The 20410-nt window shown below is 39.5% G+C and overlaps 1 protein-coding gene and 2 long non-coding RNA genes across 3 annotated transcripts; 1 reads left to right on the top strand and 2 right to left on the bottom strand.

The window, feature by feature from the left end:
* Nucleotides 1–4351: 4351 nt before the first annotated feature.
* Nucleotides 4352–16776, bottom strand: LOC106934784 (uncharacterized). Its single transcript, XR_001421764.1, has 3 exons — nucleotides 16515–16776; nucleotides 6274–6278; nucleotides 4352–4365 (listed from the first exon to the last, which is right to left on the bottom strand). It is a non-coding gene; the product is annotated as an uncharacterized LOC106934784 (long non-coding RNA).
* On the top strand, nucleotides 13148–16646 carry cnrip1b (cannabinoid receptor interacting protein 1b). The gene is made up of 3 exons (XM_015014898.1): nucleotides 13148–13574; nucleotides 15331–15475; nucleotides 15912–16646. Exons 1-3 carry the CDS (start codon nucleotides 13396–13398, stop codon nucleotides 16074–16076), a joined length of 489 nt encoding a protein of 162 aa, XP_014870384.1. The 5' UTR covers nucleotides 13148–13395; the 3' UTR covers nucleotides 16077–16646.
* Nucleotides 16777–18044: 1268 nt separating the features above from the next.
* On the bottom strand, nucleotides 18045–19237 carry LOC106934783 (uncharacterized). Its single transcript, XR_001421763.1, has 2 exons — nucleotides 18379–19237; nucleotides 18045–18157 (listed from the first exon to the last, which is right to left on the bottom strand). It is a non-coding gene; the product is annotated as an uncharacterized LOC106934783 (long non-coding RNA).
* Nucleotides 19238–20410: the final 1173 nt, after the last annotated feature.

Raw genomic sequence — 20410 nt, 5'->3', positions numbered from 1 at the left:
GTGTATCAGAGTGTGACCTTCCTTTTGCTCCCTGTGTGTTCCTGCAGGCATGGCTTCCTGAACCCTGGCACTCTGCATGGTTCAGCTGTCCCTCATTAACTCATCACCATGAAGTTTATCCACACTGTGACTCATTAACTCCTCATCCGACTGTGGCACTTGCCAGATGGGTAACATTCAATCCAGCTGAAAAATGTTAGTTTTTTTCTGAAGTTAGTTTTTCTTAATCCGTTTTGTTCACCGCTTTTCTCTTTGTGCCTGCTCTTTCTGCCACTTGCTGACTGGCCAACCTGTTCTGCAAACCTGTCAGAGTTCCTGGAATCACTTACAGCTGTCATTGGGATAACAGTTGGGCTGATGAATAACATTTACCACTTGTTTCTGCTCATGTCTGCTTTTCGAATTCAATTTCAGGTTGTAAGAATTCTAGGGTCTGCTGGTTAAAACCTGCACTTGTAATATTTCCCACCTATTTACAGCAAATATTACCTCCAACAATCAAGACGGCCCCCATATTTTTGTTGTTGTTAGTGCTCTCGCCCACACCAAACATAAACACCCAAAGGTGTTCTTTGTGTCACAGTTTTGTCACCCGTTTTATGAAGCTCTCTTTCAGAATTAAATGACCAGAATTTGAAATATTTCTTTCTTCCAAGCTTTCTTGCTGTGAGTGATCATTATGTGGTTTATGTTATTAGCAGAACAATGTGTGCACAAGGTAGCAGTTGCTGTAAAAAAGTTTTGGTATAATTTTAAAAACAAAATCAAATGATTTGAAGTTTTTTATTTATTTATTTAGTATCTTACATGTTGACTTCCTGAAGGCGGAGTTTCAGAAAGAGCAGGAGCTTTTAAAGAGACAGAAGTCCAATTTCAAGGCATTAAATCAGGGAGTCAAATTTCTTTTAAGTCATATTCAATGTATATATGGCATTTTCATGCTAGCTGAAACTAAGCTATATATAATGATACTATGTGCCTGGAAAATACATAATATTGTCTCTTTAAATTATGACACTATACCATATACGTTTCTGTCATTTTCTATATAAGTTTTAACTGCTCTGTTATTAACTTTAAGCAGCAGCCTCTGAGTGTATTCTGTGGACCAGGAGTGTTTCTGCTTCAACACCCCTTGATCACATAATCAGGTCATTAGCAGAACTCAGCAGAACTTTACTGCATGCTGAGAAGGTACTGTAGAAGCTGCAGGTCCCACGGCCTTCAAAATTGGAGTTCGATATCCCCGACCTAGACAATACAGACACCTAACATTTCCACATCCCTCAAAGTCAATGACAGACAGAAGTAAAGACTCAACAGAACAAAGCAGAACAACCTCGGTTGAGTCTGTTCGAGTGGGTCTCCTGAAGACCCAGTCCTCATTTAAAATTAGCATCAACGAACAGTCGACACGTCTCTGAAGAAAGAGCATAATTTTAAACAGCTTCCTTTGTACTTCCCCAGACTTCATTTTAAACACTTCACTGACACTGAGAGTAGCTGACGCTGAGTCGTCTTTCCTCAACTTGCACACCTTACAGGCACCTGAACAATGGAGCAAGTGAAGCAAGTAGAAAACTTTTGCTTCTGCTCCCCTGTTATTTGACCCAGTAAAGTCTGATCACTCCCCGCAGTCACAAAAATGTCTCAAGTTACTGGTGCTTTTGATTCTCAATGCATATCTTTTTAACTATAAAATATATTCACATACCCCAAGCCTTCAAAGCTACCGAGACGCCAGACTGATGTAACCAGCTGGTGGATGGAAGAATTCTCTCAAAACCTTTTGGCAGAATTATGTTTTCTAATCTCTCCTCATCCGTTAGTCTAAAGACTTTTCTCTTGCAACTCTTTGAGACGCAAGAGAATAAGCATTAGTCTTTGGACCTACATCACCGTATCTAACTCTCCCAGCTATTCTGGGGTGATTCTGAGCTAATCTCAAGTTAAGAGTCAATAAATCAATCTACAAGCAAATCCAGCAAGTTTGATAGTATTCATGCCCTCTGCAGGTAAACTCGAATAGCAGAAGTGGACAAACTGAAGAGAAATATCAACATTGCTGCCCGAGCAAATTTCTGCATGAAACACAGCAACAAACTTCTGAACAATCATACAACACTTTGAACTGAGCTTGGTCAAAATAGTCAGACCAAAGCCTGGTGTCAAGTCTGGTGTCAAGTCTGCCTTTCTGAGAAACAAAATGATGTAATTTACGTCAAGGGAGCCAATTTCAGCACTTCAGATGAAATATGTGGGGACCTTTACATTGTGACCAACTCTTGAGGAAACAGAATAAAAACCTGAGTAACATCATTTTCTCATTTTCTTTAATGTAGTTCTTCGCCTGAACACCTCTGTTCTCCACATTGCTTGAACTTTTTACGTTCAACCGTATATCAGTTCCCCAACTCCAGGAATTAGATGGGCGTGATGAATGATGTCATCAAGGATCCTTCAACAAAAGAAAAACATGTCAAGGGAAGCAATCCCCTGTTCGTATAGATGACTCTCTAGAACTTGCTGTGGGATGAGTGGGTGAGATGTTGCTGCTCTTCCCGACTTGCCATGTCACCAGGAAGAAGTGTGAGTGACAACCCAGATAAATTATCCATGGTGTGCGATTGGTAGAGCCTGTTTTTGATATGGTCCCTTGTAGAATGTGAACAAAGATGGCAGGTTTAAATTCCAGCCAAGACTACTGGAATATTAACACTCGACCCAGGTGGTGCTGCACCAGTATAAGCAGCTCATAATTTTTATATGTGTGTGTGCATGCGTGTGTGCATGTGTGTGTGTGCGTGCGTGCAGGTGTGTGTGTGAGGAATTCAGAGGGTGACTCATAAAAGAGCAGAGTGTGTTTGGTGGGAAAGCAGTAAAAGGTTACCTATATGTGGAGGAGGAAATGTAATCCATGGAGAGCTCCACATTACACTGACAAAGGAGATCAAAACCATTTACATGTCTGTGGATAAAGCAGAGTGTTATGGAAATTTAACCTGTAAAATTAGATCATTTTTTTCAAATGTGTTTTTGAGGGTTGAAACTAATTAACATGCAGTTAAACAAGGAAGTACAGAGGCTTTTAATGGAGTCAACCAGTTTTTTTTGTTGTTTTTTTTGCAATGTATCGTAATAAATCACATCCTGTCCAACCTTTATTTTTAAACATCCTATATTGTATTTTACTTGTTATTTTGTTCTGTATTTATTTCATTTGATTTTTGGCTAAGCTGCATAACGTTTTTTGAATATTTTGTGATTTTAAATGTGCTATACCCATAAATTTGGCATGCAACATTCTGTGTGGTTCAAAGGTATCGGTCAGGAGAAGGATGCGAAAATATTCTCCAGCATAATCATGATCTGGGCTTGCTATTCTTCAGAAGCAACAGGGCGTTTTGTAAAAGCAGATGGAAATGATAAACATTTCCAAGTTGGGTTAGGCCCAAAATAATCACGTTTTTCCAAGATAGCAGAAGATGATGAAGGACTTAATTGTTTTACTTTACGGTAAACCCAAGCATCGAATATCACGCTTTGTACTAGAAAATCATTGGCTCGATTCCTGATGCTGTACGTCTTCCCCTTCTCTCCAAAAAAAGCTACTGTTGCCACAAAACCCTAAAATAAAACTACAGAAATGCACTAGAATAACCACAGTCTGAACTAGGTCTAGTAGAAAATCAATAGGGTAACCTGAAAAGGACTGAGGGTAAAATTTTTCCACCAAATCTGATAGCATTTTTTTGCAAAGCAGAGTTAGCACACAGTGCCATCTTAAGATCTGAGATGCTGATACATCCCCATCGAGTATCACAGTGTGTGGACTTGGTGGGCCCAAATTCAAACAGTACACTAAAGGATCCATTAACCAAAGGAAACTGACACTAAATAAAGAGTCCAAACCAAAATATGCAAAGAACAAAGCAAAAAAAAATGACATTTTATGGAACACCCTAAATGAAAACAATAGACAACTCTAAAGAATCCAAATTTATACAAAAGAGATGCTCAAAAACAGAAACACCCACAGCCTAATGGCACCAACTTCATCAACTTCTTTACTGCAATGAGCAATACCCCTCAAGTCTGTTGTGAAATCTTAAGAGGCAATCAAGAATGTGCATGAGCAACACTAGTTTAAATATTTATGTGTGCTAATACCCCTTCTGAGCAAGAATTTTCCGGAGGCAGAGTTAATCAAATTGGTCGAACGGATATGGAAATATCTGTCGCATGTGCGGCAGGGAGGGGGACACTGGTGTGATGCGCACCATTCATGGTGCACTCAGTGTGGGCAGGGACACCAACAAGCTGAAACTGTCTCAATTCATCAGTTCTGCAGTCTACTTAGCAAAGCTGTTCCTCCGATAATGTGCTAGAGAACTGCCAGATGAGCACAAGCCAGTGTGGACACACACATCTACTGACTGTAAGTGTGAAGAACTACACATGGGGAAAAAAAACATGCACACAACAATTTCACTTTCTCAGTCTCAATAGTCACAAACACACACACCTCTAGAGCCGAAACACTTCCTCTCTGACCTGTTTCAATACAACAGCGTCCATTTGCTACTGCAACACCTTCAAATCCTTTGCCTTTTCACCAATTTACCCTCATCAATGTAGATTTTTGACTATTTTCAGTCAACATCGCAACCAGAACCCAGCCTGGATTAGTTCAGTGTGTTTTTTTTTTTCATTAACACCTCAGAGTGAGTCCATAACATAACACCCACCATATGTGTCCGGCGCGAAGGAACCAAAGCTTCGTTGGAATCACTGCATGAAGAGCAGAGTGAAATGAGAAAAACTGAAATGCTAATGACTAAAACAAGGCAAAATGTGACTCACTGAACAATATGGGTGAGGGTTTGACTATTAATCATGAGTTTGAATAAGAAACTACACACCGTTCTCCTTTCTGGTAGAAATTACTTTGAGCATCAATTATTAGTAATTTAGTCTCAGAAATCAGTGGGGGTGAACTCCTGTAGTAGCCTTTAGCTGTGCTGTCAGGTAATTGATCTTTAAAAGGGTGCTTTCTGAGAGCTTTGAGAGCACTGAGTAACTTTAAAAACATGCTTTGCCCGCAACAGCATTAAGGCAAATTAGCACAATTTTGATGAGGAAACACTTTTTGTACCGTCGTGGTCCAGATTGCACTTTGTTCTTTCAGTTCTGTTTGTATATCTTGAATTCAAACCTGTCTGCCATCTACTTCAAATCAAGATGTTGCCTGGAAATCAACAGCCTTCTGTCTGTTTCCTTTCCTAGGAAATGTGGAATATTTGCCTCCACCTCTTTCTTCTCCTTGTTCCTCTCCACTCAGACTTCTGCTAAGCCTGGCATGGCAGTGCACCAGCAAGTGATGTGGCGACACCACTCCCCAGTATCTGTCCTGGGTAACACTATCCAGTAAGGACTCGACACACACACACACGCACACACACACACACACACACACGCACACACACACACTGTCTTTAATAGTGCCAGCTCTGTGCCCATTCATGCAAACACCGGAACACAACATGACAGTATTTATGCGCAAACACAGACACGCACACACAAATCTCTCATTCTGCTCATCTGATCTAATAGGTCCTTAGCATTTTCCAGCATTTTCCATTGGGTGCTGGCCAGCTACCTGGAACTAACACTGAACCTAAACATAGAGTCTTTTATGCGCTCAGGTGTCTTAAATGTCTCTGTGTTCTCAGGAAACAAAGTGCAGCCTCTACGAGAGACCTTTGATGTTAAGCGAATCATACATCCCTTTTTTTTTTCTCTCTCCTGTTTTGATCAGTGCAGCTGTAGCTTAACAAGTGATGGAACAGAGTTTGGCAACAAGATCCTTTTGTTTGAGATTTAATAACATTGGTTGCATTGCTTTAGAGAAACACAATAAATGATCACGTAGCAATACAGGGTGATAAAATTTGTCTAGAAATGATTAAACTACCTGTGATATAAACTGTAACAGCTCTTACATAGCACGTGCAAAGCTACGATACACAATTATGTTTTGAAGAATTTATGTGAGTAATTTATATGACGTTTCGAATAAGTTATTGTGATAAATAATATTGTTTTAAGACCCTTTTCAAGTCGTAATGGCAAAATAAGTTTCTCATAGATTAATAAACTTTCAATTTTAGTCAACGTGTAGCACTGGGTCTGGATGACATTCTAAATATCCAAAATAAATAAACAAAACAATAAATAAAATAAAATGAATTCTGAAGTCTTTGCAAAACAAACATGTCCTTCAAAGAAAAAGTGCTTGATGAGACCAAAGCACAAGACTGAAGACTTTTGTCATCCAGTTTTGGGCAGAAAGGGAGAGAGCGAGAAAAGAGAAAAACGATAAATTATTGAGTTTGTTTTAATTTATAATGAACTACAAAATCTATAAGCTACAAAGTTTCTGTTTGTTGAAATACTTCTTGCTATTTAAACTTGGCAATAGTTGGTCATTCAAATGTTGAAATTTAATACATCAGCCAAAATATGACACAAATTTACAAGTGGACAAAATGGGGTTACTCTGTGAAACATGACTCAGAAAAGTTAAAAAAAAAAAACAGAAATATGAAATATGGGGGAGGGGGGAAGAAGAAGATGAATTTTAGACCCAGTCCATCATTCAGAGAGCAATTTATTTTGCAGAAATATAAGTGGGAACAGGCTCAGCTTGATCATTTTAGCAAGGTGATACTCACAGAGTGGCAATTCATTTGCCTTGGTTGATTTTTTCCTCCCCTGTCAGTAGACCAAAACAGCCTGGGGATCATTTGCTGACACACTCATACCATGGATAACTCAATCAGTTTCCTACAGACTCACACCCAAATACCAAACCTGCTTCTGTTACTCAGACACAATCCAACATGTAGACATGTCAGTGCAGTGCGTGTGGGGAAAGCAACACGTTACACACTGGTACGTATAAGTACATGGATGTGCTGTGATTTTTGCGTACCAAAACAAAAAGAAACGTCAAAGAGTTTGTTGAAAGAAAACAACAAGTCGGTTCTGCACAAAATGCAGACTGTGGCTGGAACCCATTTCCTGCAAATGTGATTAGCGCAACACACGCTATCTCATTTGGGAGATAGAGACATAATGTCAACCGGAGGAGCATTATTCTGCGAGAAAGCAACAACAGCCACTCGTCTGTATCAAAATTCATCCAGCAGGTATAGTCGATCCCTCTATACACCCAAACACATTAGGAAGAAGAAACAAAACACCTTTGTGATGCTCGGTGTGAATCCTGACGCCAAAACAAACAGCAACGATCAAAGGGAACCTTTCTTTTATAAATCATGTGCTTTGTGCTTTGTTGATCACTTATGTGTGAAAGTATTTGTGAGAAGCATGTGTCGATGCCACGCAAGTTTTCGCAACTGTGCAGCTTTACCAAACATCTGTCGGTGTGTTTGGAAATTAGGTGACATTTTATGTTTTACATATGCATTTGCGTGCTGGGGTTCTTTATCAAAGCCGTATGCATCGCATTATGCAGTCAATTAAGAGAGGATTAGTTACATCCTGGGTTTATGAGATTCAGATTTCATTTGCAATATATAAAGATTAAAACAGTGGACTCATGTAGCATCTTTGCAGCTATAGAAGTTTTTTTTTTTCACTGATGCTGGAACCTGAGATTGAATGTGTGTTCGAATGCCCCCGTTTGTCCTGTGCCGCACACACATCCAGTTCATGTTTGCTTTTTGCCACAAAATCACTTAAACACACTGTTAGTTGAAGTAGCCGAATTAATATCCAACTTTTATTTTGATGCTGTGATTTTTGATGTTAGCTCACCGCTCAGGGTGTCATTCTATCATGGGGTGACAAAGGTTTTCTGTGGAGAAAAAATAATAATTTATCAGTTGCACCCAGATGTGTTTCAATAGGGAGTGGTGACCTGCTGGTTTTATCCACTGTGCAGTCATATTGAGAAGATACATTGAGGCTGGACAATAATGCTAAACCTGGCAAGTGATTATCTAAATTTGATTGAGTATTTACAGTTTGAGATTTGGGAGAAGGAAAATAACATTTTGAATGTTAAAAGGTAATAAATATAGAGCAATGGAACCTGGGCCTGGACTCCACATTGATACAGATTCTGTAAAAAAAAAAAAAAGAAAAGAAAAAAATGTCTTGATATGTTTAATAATTTTTCATCCTCATAAATCCAGGGCATCTTTCACATAATATTCACCTCTGACTGGAAATTAAGAGCACTGATGTTCTGTTTCTGACTGCCACGATATCAGAGCAAAGCAGACATGATTCAGCACTGAGCTTCTCTATCACCCCCTAGTTTTCAGATTAAATAACTGGTTTTCAGTGAACTGAAATACATTTTTAGAGAAAGTTAAACATCTCAAAGTCCAGGTGTACAAACACTCACAGCTCTTCCACAAGAATATTTAAAAAAACCAAAGAAAAGCCACACAAACAAATTAATTACTAAAGATTAACGACGAGCAAAGGCCAACAACCATCTTTAAGCAATCCAGATCAAGAAAGCTGAGCCAAAACAACTTTTCCTTTGTCAAATAAAAGTGTCAAACATTCAGCCAGTCCAGCTTTATGAGTAAAGTTTTACATTTTCAGGTCATTTCATTTCTTTTCTGCTAAGTGTCATGTCCCGCTTTAGAACGCGCTGGCGCTTTTTCCTGCAAACTTGCCTGAAGCGTGAGAGATTACTTGTGCATATCTCCCCTACATCCCACTTAAACAAATGGTTTGCTTTGTTAAGTGTGCACAGCTGATCAGAACCGCTCAGTGTGGGAGGCTGCGGTCTGGAGCAGATGTAACGACTTAACCCCTGTGACCTCGGCTGTCCTGCAGGAGCAAATAAAATGTCAGCATCCGGCTTCGCAGCATCTCCTCTGACAGCTCCACTTCCTTCTCACAGAGTTCTTCTTCCAAAAGAAAGGGCTCGGAATAGGGCGGTCCGATGATGGGAACACAATACCTCAGTGGAAGCCTTTTTCATTGGCACCACTGGTGTAGAGTTATGAAAAGCCTTAAAACAAATCCATCTTTTCATCTAAGCTTCAATGCCACAAAGATCTTGGGATCACCAAGACAATGAGACCAACACTAGAGGCGAATCTTTGCGATAACAGGTTGTTTATGAGTGATAAGTAATGGAAAAAAAAAAAAACATCTTCTGATGATAAACCATTTGACTGTTATGAAGAAGACCACTTTATACCAAAGTACGGTGGAGGATATGTAATGCTGTGGACTTGTTACTCAGCTAAATGCGCCATTTCCTGCTTCGGAAGGAAGCTTTTCGGGTTTGTGCGAAGCCGACAAAAAAACTTTATGGATGCAGAAACCATTAACGTCAAGCAACAAATCATTCAGAGTGTCGCAAAAACCAGACAAAAACCAGGGGAGGTCAGAAAAGATCTGCAAATTGATTGTGTGAGAGTGGAGAGAGGAAATCAGAGTATTTCACATAAGAAAAAGAAGAAGAAGAAAACAAGTTGTGGTCAGTGGGAGGCTGTTTTCACTCTAAGGGCTTTCCTCCCAGAACCCCTTTGTTTTGAATAAAGTTTAAGCACTGGCCTGTTGATATCTGTCACGTTTGTAGTCTGACTGATTTCCCAGATCTCTTGGAGAAAGTCCAAGTTGTACAAAGATAAGTTAAGCTGTGACCTAATTATATCGAGCGACAGCGAGCACACCAGAGTTTCTGTTTCAGCGTCACTTACTTTCGCTCTGTCTGTGTTGACCTGATTCACAACAAACATTATCATGACCAACAAGCTCTGATTCAGAAATATAGAGCTCTGTTTACTGTAGCTCAGTTGTGCATGATGGCATGAGCCACCATGTCAAAGGACATTTTATACAACAGGATATCATCAAAAAGCTCTTGTTACAAAAATTGATATTCAGCAACGTTATAACTTATTTGTGGCTTACGGTGGCTAAAAACTCAAAATATATGTATTTTCTCAAAACTTTAGAGCAGTTCAACATAACATCAACATTAGCCTTGAGCCATCGTGGATTCTGCATCTCTCTACTCTTCTTTTTTCGACTCTGGGACCTTAATTTCCAATTATTGTGACCATTATTCTGGCGCACTTTTTCTTTCCACTAAACTTTCAAATTGGTACTATTTTATCTGAACAACCAGCTTCTTTAGTAATGCCTTTTGAGGCTTACCATTATTGTGGAGGGCGTTGATGACTGTCTGCAGGACAACTGTGAAGTCCGTGTAAACAAACATTTATTTATTGGAGTTATGTAATATTTTTAATTAATGAACCCCTTTCACTTATTTAATTGAATCACCAAAAATAACCTTTTGACAGCATTCTAGTTTATTCTTTACTAATGTGTCTGAATTGTACTTGTACAGGTGATGAAGTCGATGTTGCGGGTAAATGAAGCAGCACAGCGGAAAAGACGTGTATTTTCTAAGCAGTTTTTCGACGTTTAAAAGTTAGAAGTTTTAAAAACCATGAATAAAATACGCAGCACTTTTTTTCTGAATATTTGTAGCTAAAGTTTGTACTCACACAAAAGCGTGGTAGATAAAAGCCCACTCCCTCGGTCGCTCCAGCACATTGTAGAGGTAATTCTGGAGCCGCCGGTACCGCGCGTTCCTGCGGCCGCTCTGCGAGCTGTAGGTCAGCGGCTTCCCCAGCAGACTGAGCCGGGCGCCCTGGTTCCTCTCCGCTGCCGCCGCTGCCGCACCTGCTGCTGGGGGAGACAGCAGCCCGTCCCCGACCTGAGCCGCGTTATTCATCGTCCTCCGTCCAGATTCCACATCTTTTAACGGGTGCTCCTGAGTCCGGTTCCCAGCGGAAGTCTTCAGCCAGATCCCGGTGCCGCCGCTTTCATCGCCGGTGTGACTTCGCGGCATGGCATCACCAGCGCGAGCGTGGAGCGCGCTCAGAGACCGGCTCGCACTCACATGTAGCTAAGTGTGTTTCTCAGTATTCTAACTTCAGCTATGAAATGTAAATCTGATTGAGAGGTTAATAATGAGTTAATTTACTAATGACCTCCCATCCTGTCTCTCTACGCTCATTTGAACACACGCAGACTCCGATTTGGATACTTTGGCCATCTGCGCAAGGCTGGGAAAGAGTTGGGTTATGAAGGAGAGGATCTCCGAAGACATTTGTCGGGAGGGAGGACCCCATCCCCTCCCCTCCCACCCTCCCGCACTCATTCTTTTACCAACGCATCCTCACTCGCCCACTGGACTATAGCCTTCACGCTTTGGACAGACAGAGGTGTGGTGCAGCACGAGCCCCGAAAACAAAGCCATCTGGATGAAGCTGGAGAGAAATGTGATTCATTTGTTAACTTTGATCACATGTTGATAGGAGCCAAATCAAGACTCCAGAAGGAAGTTTTCTTAAAAAAAACAAACTATATAAAACCAGAAAATTTAGTATAAAATCTTCTAGATAGATAGATAGATAGATAGATAGATAGATAGATAGATAGATAGATAGATAGATAGATAGATAGATAGATAGATAGGTCACATTTGACAAGTGACTGAAAATTCTCAGGCCAAAAACTATTTATTTACTTCAATAACAAGATTTCCCACCGTATTAACAATATTAAAGGGTCAGTGCAGTGATTGCATGAATAAGAGGAACGAGTTTGCAATTACGTTCTGACACAAAACATTGAAATCTAAATATCCTGTTGGTGAGAGCAAAGCTTCTATTTGAATCTGAAGAAGCCTCCGTGTCAAATGATGCTAGTGATGTTCAGGCTCTAAAGAAAAAGCAAAAGATAACATCTTTTGGTTGAAAAGCAACTGGAAGTTATTTATCTATTTAATCAACATATATTTGTGGTTGAAATGTGAAGGTAAAAAAATGAAAAAAAAAGCGGCATATCAATGAAGCTGTCAATTAGTGCTTGAGTGAGGTTTAAGCGTTTTAGGTGTTAACATGGCGTGAAAAGTGAGCCTTCGTGTGATCCGAGATGGCAGCATTCTGCAGAAAGCCTCTTTGGCAACAACATAGTTTCATACAAGAGTGCAGGTGCTACTTTGACCTGCCATTTAAACATCTGAATATTGAACAACTTCTCCAACCTAATAACATTTTTATTATTTACAAATGAAATCTGATGTATTCACAGCATAATCTCTGCAAATTTATTGATGACTCCAGTATTGGTGTTTACAAATTATTATTATTATTATTATTATTATTATTATTATTATTATTATTATTATTAGTAGTAGTAGTAGTTATAGCAGGTTATTTATTTATGTTTTCTTTTTTTTTTTTTACATCCCACAGTTTTAGGTCCAACAACTGATTGCATAAATTCCTTCAACTTTATTGCACATTTCTTTTTGCATGAATATTCGAATATTCGATCTTCTCCCCGTCTCTTTCGTTTAAAAACCCCTTTCTCGCTGTGGTACAAGCCTGACCTCTAGTGGTAAAATAATCGCATTACAGCGAGCCAGCAGAACCTAGGATGGGGGTCTGCAACCTTTACAACTCAAAGAGCTATTTTGCTCTCAGGACAGCCGAATAAAATTCTTATTTTATTCAGTTTTCCTTTGTCCTTAGTCTCTCTCTTTGTTTTAATTTGTTCCTTTTAATGTTTAGCCAAAGTTAATAAGAGCCATTGTAGAAGGTCCAAAGAGTCCCTTGCAGTTCTGGTTATTATTATAATATTTTGTCTCAATATCTATTTTAATATAAAAAAGTTGTTTGGAATCTTTAAGTTAGCTTGTGAAACCTAGATTCTGTTATCACTACGATTAAATATATAAGCTTTTCGCTATCAACCTATCAGCATATATAGACTATTCATCTTTACAGATAGTTAAAAGCAATTACGAAAAAGAAAAAAAAACGTACTTTTGTTGTTGTAGCCATGTTTACATGAATATAAATTGTATTTGTAACCGATACAATGCATTCGTTTTAATTGTGTCGTCCATGAGTGTTTCTAGACACCACAGACACAAATTCAGCACCAAGGACAGCTGTCCAGCAAAGACACGCGCGAGGAGTGAGAGAAGTGGGCGCCGTAGCATATAGTGGGGGAGTGTGCTTTGTGAGAGAGAGGGAGAGGTTTTTATTATTATTATTATTATTATTATTATTATAGAAGGAGAGCATTGGTTGGGGTTGGGATTAGGCTCGTGCTGTGGGTTGGAGTGGATTACGCGGCGTCGCGCGCGCAGAGAGGGAGAGAGGCGGAAATGTGCCGCCGCGCTTTATCGCCCGACGAGCTTCTCGGTCCGCTCCTCCGCCAACTGATCGCGACACTTGAGGCGCACCCTGACTCTTTCCGCCTGCGCTAAAATCACAGCCCGCATCAAGGTGTCCTCTCCGGCTGCATGGAAACATGGCCGACGTTCCCCAGATCGTCAAAATCGGGATTTCCCTGAAGATGCTTCCGAACAACAGCGCGGTGTTCTTCAAGTCGGACGGAGCTCGGTTCGGACAGACGCGGACCATCAAGCTGCTCACCGGCTCCAAGTACAAGATCGAAGTGGTGGTGAAGCCGGGAGCGGTCCAGGCCACGTAGGTATTCACGTGGATTATCCTTATCTGGTCTAGGAGGGAAAAAAGGGGGCAAATCCGGTGAAGCTGGGAGGCAAAACCAACAGGTATCAAATTCTAATTTTCTTTTTATAGAGCGAAAATTTAGAGCTTAGTATTTGAATATTTTCTGTGAGGTTGCTGCTGCATTTTCTTTTTAAAATAAATACATTTAAGAATATTTTCAACTCAGATTAGTGACTTTTTCCATTAGATATTTCTTCATAAAAACGCTGCGAACATATGCACTACATTTTCTGAGTACTTTCTGTTTGACCATCGGACAATGGAAATTGTGCATTTTTATTATATATAAAAAAAAGTAGTTTAAAAAAATACATTGTTTTATTATTATTATTGCTTCATGCTGATACAGACTGATCAGCTCTTTTTTGGTGTGCGTGGGTTTTTGCAATTTTTTCTTTTTTAATTGAGCCAGCATTTTTGGTCTTGAGGGCTCCACAGGTCATCGATGCAAGTTTAAAGCTGACTCTACGTGCGGCACGTGAACGCAACACAAACACCTCCTGGTTCCACGTCAAATCCACCAAGGATTACTCTGGGATGCGGGCCTTTGTGGTGTTGTGTCACCGGGCTCTAGTGATTTGGACTCCTGGTTATGTAATCAGCACAGTTGTACTGCCATCTCCAAACACGGATTAGAGACGGATGTTTGGCCGTAATTCTGTAAAACATCCCTGAGCATGCTCCTCAATAAGAATTATGTGAATGTAGGTCACACATGGGATGATGCAGAAGAGCTGCTCAGCTGAATGTGGGGCACAGAGCACAGCTGGGGGAGCCTGCAGCTCAAACCTGATTTGTCAGTGGGGCGGTAGCAAAAAATCTGTCAACGATGTCCAGCTGCTTGGAAAGAGTACTCACGCGATTTGAAGCTTTTTATATTTTAATGAACATGCAAACTACATTTAGTAGGGATTGTGTGTTACGTATTGTAGCAAAATAGCTGAATGAATGAGAAATCATTTTTTATTAATTAAAGACTCTTCAGTTCTTATCTTTCAATGCGATCAGTTGCATCTGAGAACTACACTGCAAAAACACAAAATTTTAACAAGTAGTTTTGGTCTAGTTTCTCGTCCAAATATCTTAGTACACTTGAAATAAGACGAAGCTAACTTACAAGCAACTTTTTAGCAAGGCATCGGAGCTTAATATTGTTTTTTTTTTTTTTTTTTTAAGTTCCACTGGCAGATTATGTCACTTTTGATAAGACATTTTCCCCCACATATTAAGTGAAATAATCTGCCAGTGGAACTAGTACTTTAATACCTGTATTAAGGAATTATTAACTTAAAATAAGCTCCTGTGTTTTCCTTTAAAGTTAGTTTTGTCTTATTTCAAGTGTGATAAGACATTTCCACTAGAAATTAGACCAAAAGTACTTGGTAAGATTTTGTGTTTTTGCAGTGTAACATGCATATGAAAGTCCCAAGATAGTAGCTCTTGAAATGGTTTAAACAAGCCATGCCCATGTCTTAGAACGGCCTAGTCAAAACATAGAATTGAGAATCTTTGGTAAAAAAAAAAAAAAGGAAAGTTAATGCTCAAAGATGCTCTCTATCCAATTTGCCCGAGCTTGAGCTGTTTCAGAAGAATTGTTCCACTTTGTGCTGGTTAGTCACAAAAATAGTTGTAGCAGCAACGTGGCAAAATGAATATTTTTGCAAGGTTCTGCATATGTCTTCAGTATGTTTTGCTGTGTTTCTGCCTGCAGCTCCATGAGTGTGGGTGGAGTGACCTTTCCCTTGGAGCAACAATCCAAAGACCCCCAGTCTGTGGTTTACACCGGTCAGTATGATACTGAGGGGGTGGCACACACAAAGAGTGGCGAAAGGCAGCCAGTTCAAATCAATATACAGGTATGGGTGTACTGCACACGTCTGACGAGTATGAACCCAGTGTGTGGTTCAATCGGCTTTTTCCACTATCGTCAGTGACACAACTGATCTGATATTTGTGTCTGTATTCTCTTCAAAATTCAAATTAGAGCAGTCATAAAATATAACATAAATCGGTACACTTAAACAGTACACTTGCAACGGCTCCCGCATTTCCGCATTAACCTTCATCCTGTGGTATCATAAGCTCTGTAGATGTTTATAACGCTGCAGCCATCTGTCCTAGCAATATGTTCCTCTTTCTTTTCACATTTAAAGGCTTTTCCACAAAATGTACTATATAACTGGATGTGCGTGAGGTGTTTCCTTTATTAATAATCACGTTTTCACAGCAAGAAATTCGATGATGCTCAGACCTTAAGGTGTGCATGTCTCGTACGTGTGTTTGTGCTTTCAGTTCACAGAGGCGGGATCTTTTGAAACCGTGTGGCAGGTGAAATTCTACAACTACAACAAGAGGGACCACTGCCAGTGGGGCAACAGCTTTAACAGCATTGAGTACGAATGCAAACCCAACGACACGCGCACGCTCATGTGGATCAACAAAGAGATGTTCGTCTGACGGCCAGAGGCGGCGTAAAAGACGTGGGTGTGTGCGTTAACGAGTCCTCCCTCCTTCAACCTTCTGTCAGTGTCAGAAAATGTGAAGCTCTTTGCAACCAAAACAGACCCATACTCTTGCTATTTTATGTAAAAGACTACATAAACTTCACTGGAAAGTTGTTTTTTTTTTCATTTACACTCTGGTATTCTGTCCCTCAAATGTGGAAAAAATACATTTTTGTGTAACAGTACTGTGTAGTTGTGTAAGATTACCTGGGTTTACGATGAGTGTGATGAGTCTGTGTTTTACAGATGGTGCTACCGATGTGGTTATGTGGATATGTATGTATTTTTAAGCTACATGCAGTACTGAGAAAAGTCTTGAGCTGTCTCTTATTTCTTGAGATTTATTTAATTTGTTTAAGTTACTTAGCGCTGAGTAATGATATTTGGTCACAAAGTCTCCATTGATTCAGTGTTGTTCATACAACAGGAAACTTAAAGAACCATTCATAAGCTTAGTTCAATCTAAGATACCAAAGACAACACAGTTAGTCACATACAGGAGAAATAATCTAGTATTTAAGCACCAATAAGATGATTCCCAAGGGTCTATTAGCATAGCGCTAGTGCTTAAGATTAGCACTAGCTTTTTGAAAAACCCTGAGAAGGAGAAATTGATGGAGATTTTATTGAAAAGTTTACCAAAAAAATTAGTCTGAAATTTTTGAAAGGCATAATAATGTATGCCTTTCAATCAAAGGCATACATTATTTGGGGCAGCTTAAAATGGTGTACATTGCTATTGATACACATTTTTCATATCCATTGTTAGCTTTAAAATATCTATTAAGCAACAAAAGCCAGCATAAAAGTCAAACAACTGCACTGTTAAAATCCATAATTTCACACCTTCCTTATGCCTGCTGTATTTGCTAGTTTTTATTTAACTGGCACCCAAGTAATCATCCCCCAGCTGTCTGCAAAGCACTGCCATAAAATATGTGTGAGAATTTGGGGGGTGGGGGGATACTAACAGTATGGCAGCAATGGTTGGCATGTAAAAGGTTCTTTGGCAGCAGGGTGCTATAGAGTCTAGGAGATTTGTACCAATAAACTGAAGGGTGTAGATGTTACATAAAGGAGATGCCTCTTCTAATGGTTCAAAAAGGACTTATGGCTGTGGCAAACTGAGTGGGTATAGTATTTTTTTGGAACGAGGATCTGAAAGTATTTCCTGACTTCAGAGGGATCCAACCTCTAAGTCTCCCTGAGAAAGTTTACTGGATACTCCGATCAACTGTCTCTTTCTGTGGAGGGTGATGGTAGAGGATGCCAAAGCAAGAACTGCGTAAACACCCCAGTGGTGGTTGGATTTTGCCTGGTCTGCCTCTTATCTAGAATCCGGATGCAGAGTCGACAAGAGGGACATGTGTGGTTTGCAAAACTGCAGGGTTTCATCTTTGATTTTCACAGATAATGTGGTTCTTTTGACGTCTTCAAACAATGACTTTTGGCATTCACTTGAGGGTTATTGTGAAGTGGACAGGATGAGAATCAGCTCCTTTTTGCTTGAGACCCTGGTTCTCAGTTAGAAAATGATGATCTGCTTACTGTTAGTCAGTGATTCTTAACCCTGGTTCCTGCAGCTCACTGTCCTTCATCTTTTAGATGTGTATCTGCTCCACATGATTCAGATGATTGGAAAAGCCTGTTAACAACTCATTTGTTTAAGTTGCTTGTGGGAAATGCCTAAAACATGGAGGACAGTGGGTTGTAGGGACCAGGGTTGAGGAATAATGCTCTTGGTCAAGGTTCTCTCTCTGCCCTGCAAAGGAGAAGTTCTAGTATCATGGAGTCTTGGAGTCTTGTTTCTAAGTTATAGTAGGAGGGAGCAGGAGATGGATGGATAGATTGGGGCCTTATCAGCAGTAATGCAATTGATGTTCCAGTAAGAAAATAGTCAAAAATGAATTTCCTTATTTCAAGTCCATCAACATTCTGACCCTGAACTTCGATGATCTGATCAAGGGACCTTCATTTGGAGAATAAATGGTCATGTCCCACTGGTAGGAGACTTCAAGGCACACTCTGAATCCACTAAGGCAGGGGTCACCAACTCCAGTCCTCGAGGGCTACCATCCTGTAACTTTTAGATGCGTCTCTGCTCAAACACACCTGGATCAAATAAACTCCTCTTTTCCAGCCTATTGCAGAGAGGAATGAATGCTGGTGAGGGAATTCAGACATTTTGGAGCAGAGGTGAATCTAAAAGTTGCAGGATGGTAGCCCTCGAGGACTGGAGTTGGTGACCCCTGCACTAAGGGGACTGTTTGTCATTTCTGGACTGGGAATGCCCCCAGGTTGCCAGAACAAACTGGAGAATGTTTCTGATGAGAGTAATATCAGGTTTTTACTGCTGGACCTGATTCCCTTGTGACCCTTATTCTTAAAGAAGTGGAAGACGATGGACGAACATTTGAGTCGATGAACAGACCCCTCATGTAAAGTTTCATCTAAAATGCCCTCAGGGTGGTGATGCCATCTTTGGAGCCATGTTTATGCATTCTTGATTGCTGACCCATTGATCAAGTTTTATTAACACAGTTTTAAAATGACTAAACATTTGGTGCGTTCTGACTGACTTGAAAAGCATCTTTTTTTGAAGCAGTCTATGTTTACCTATGTGGGACTTTCTTATGCTGAATACCATTATTTGAACATTAAATCCAACTATAAAAGTAGGTGTTTTATCTTTGGATGCAGTTCTTGTTTCTAGTGTGTTTGTGTTCTCTACCTCTTCTAAAAGGGCCTGGCTGGGTCTTCATGAGGGAGAGGGGGGAAAAAAATGTTGGATTTGGAATATTCCCAGCCTTGACCTTTAGTGACCTGTTTATTGACTGTTTTTCTTTTATAATTTTTGTGACATTATATAAGAAAATATTTTTTTTTGTACAGAGAACCATTAACTCTTTTCAAATTGTTTATTTTTTCAGAACACACTTTCAATTCTGAATTAAATTGATCTATGCAGAATATTAGGGCAACAAAATGACACGTGCAATATACTGTTCTGATGGGATTTATATTAAGAAGAAACTTTTCCTGTTGTTGAAATGATGTTTATAATGTTATTATATTAAAAAAGGAAATATATATTTTTTGCGTCAGTTGTTTTCAATCACAGTAAGTGGTTTACATGGTTTAATTGCTCTAATAATCCTTTTAAATACCATTTCTATTAAACTTTCAGCACCTGGAAGAATACAAAACTCACGCAGGAAATTTTCAGCAGGACATGATTTGAAATTTCCTTTTAGGCTGTGGTCAGCAGAAGGTCGTAAATAAACATTTGATTCTCACTAATCTGCTGTTTGGTATTACATAGACATTGATGTTAAATGCAACTGAAAAGTGACCAAATTTTGTCTTCAAATTTGATGCTCCTTGTAGATTTTTTTTTATATTTACTGAGAAATGTCCGTCTTATTCATACCAGAAACAAACGTTAAGTTCTTATATGTGTATATTAAATGGCGTCCTGTATTTTACATGACAAAGACCTGGCATTCATATTTAACATGCTTCAGAAATATTAATGTCTTAAAGTGTTACAACTGTTTGCTTCACTCCGTGTGTCCTTTGCAATCCTATAAAATTCAAGGTTGATGTATTGAATTTCGTGCGTTGCAACTTTAAACGCTTCTGTGGCTGTTCAAAAAAGCACAGATTGTATGACTGCACCTGTCTTGAATGACTCACACGTTCAGAGTGAGGAATAGAAGTTTGATGAGATCTGAGGCAAAAACTAAGCATGCTACACAACAAACAAAAACTGTTGTTTCTTTGGCTCGATTTATCCTGCTGGGAAAGAACTTGGGTAGTTTTAACCAAATATTGGGTCAAAACCGTGACCCGTTTGTTGGGTAACAGAAGACACTCATTCCTCCCAGAGTGAGATTGTCAACTAAGCGACAACCTGCTACTTTTTAGTTTACAAGGCCTTAGCAAAAGCTAGTCCTGTTTGACATTTACACTTTACCAAAGAATTGATGTAAAGACCACAGTCATTATTTTATATTGTTGTACAGTATGATTTTTTTGTCCATTTTGAGATTCAGTCAATAAAAATCTTTTGTAGACTTATTAAATGAAGAATAAAAATCCTTTCAAACAATATTAATTGATGAGTCTCTCCGGATTGAGGGCTACTGGAAACTCTGGCTTTTTACCACGTCCAAGAATTTGACTGTTTCATTTCTGTAATTTACCATTTGGAGTGAGCTTTTTCATTTTTATTGCATATCTTGCTCTGTGATAAATATATGAATTCCAATGCATGACTCTCTCGCA

This window comes from Poecilia latipinna, unplaced genomic scaffold, assembly GCF_001443285.1.
Source record: "Poecilia latipinna isolate Pla-1442-1.1 unplaced genomic scaffold, P_latipinna-1.0 Scaffold1857, whole genome shotgun sequence".
NCBI classification, from domain to species: domain Eukaryota; kingdom Metazoa; phylum Chordata; class Actinopteri; order Cyprinodontiformes; family Poeciliidae; genus Poecilia; species Poecilia latipinna.
The sequence above is the reverse complement of the archived record's forward strand: the minus strand, read 5'-3'. Positions and strand labels throughout refer to the sequence as shown.

What these genes read in the sequence shown, in the direction of transcription:
- cnrip1b (XM_015014898.1), top strand. Translation starts at nt 13,396, where the DNA reads ATGGCCGACGTTCCCCAGATCGTCAAAATCGGGATTTCCCTGAAGATG. An exon ending in CCGGGAGCGGTCCAGGCCAC is followed by an intron (nt 13,575 to 15,330) that starts GTAGGTATTCAC and finishes TTCTGCCTGCAG; the next exon opens with CTCCATGAGTGTGGGTGGAG. An exon ending in CAGTTCAAATCAATATACAG is followed by an intron (nt 15,476 to 15,911) that starts GTATGGGTGTAC and finishes TTGTGCTTTCAG; the next exon opens with TTCACAGAGGCGGGATCTTT.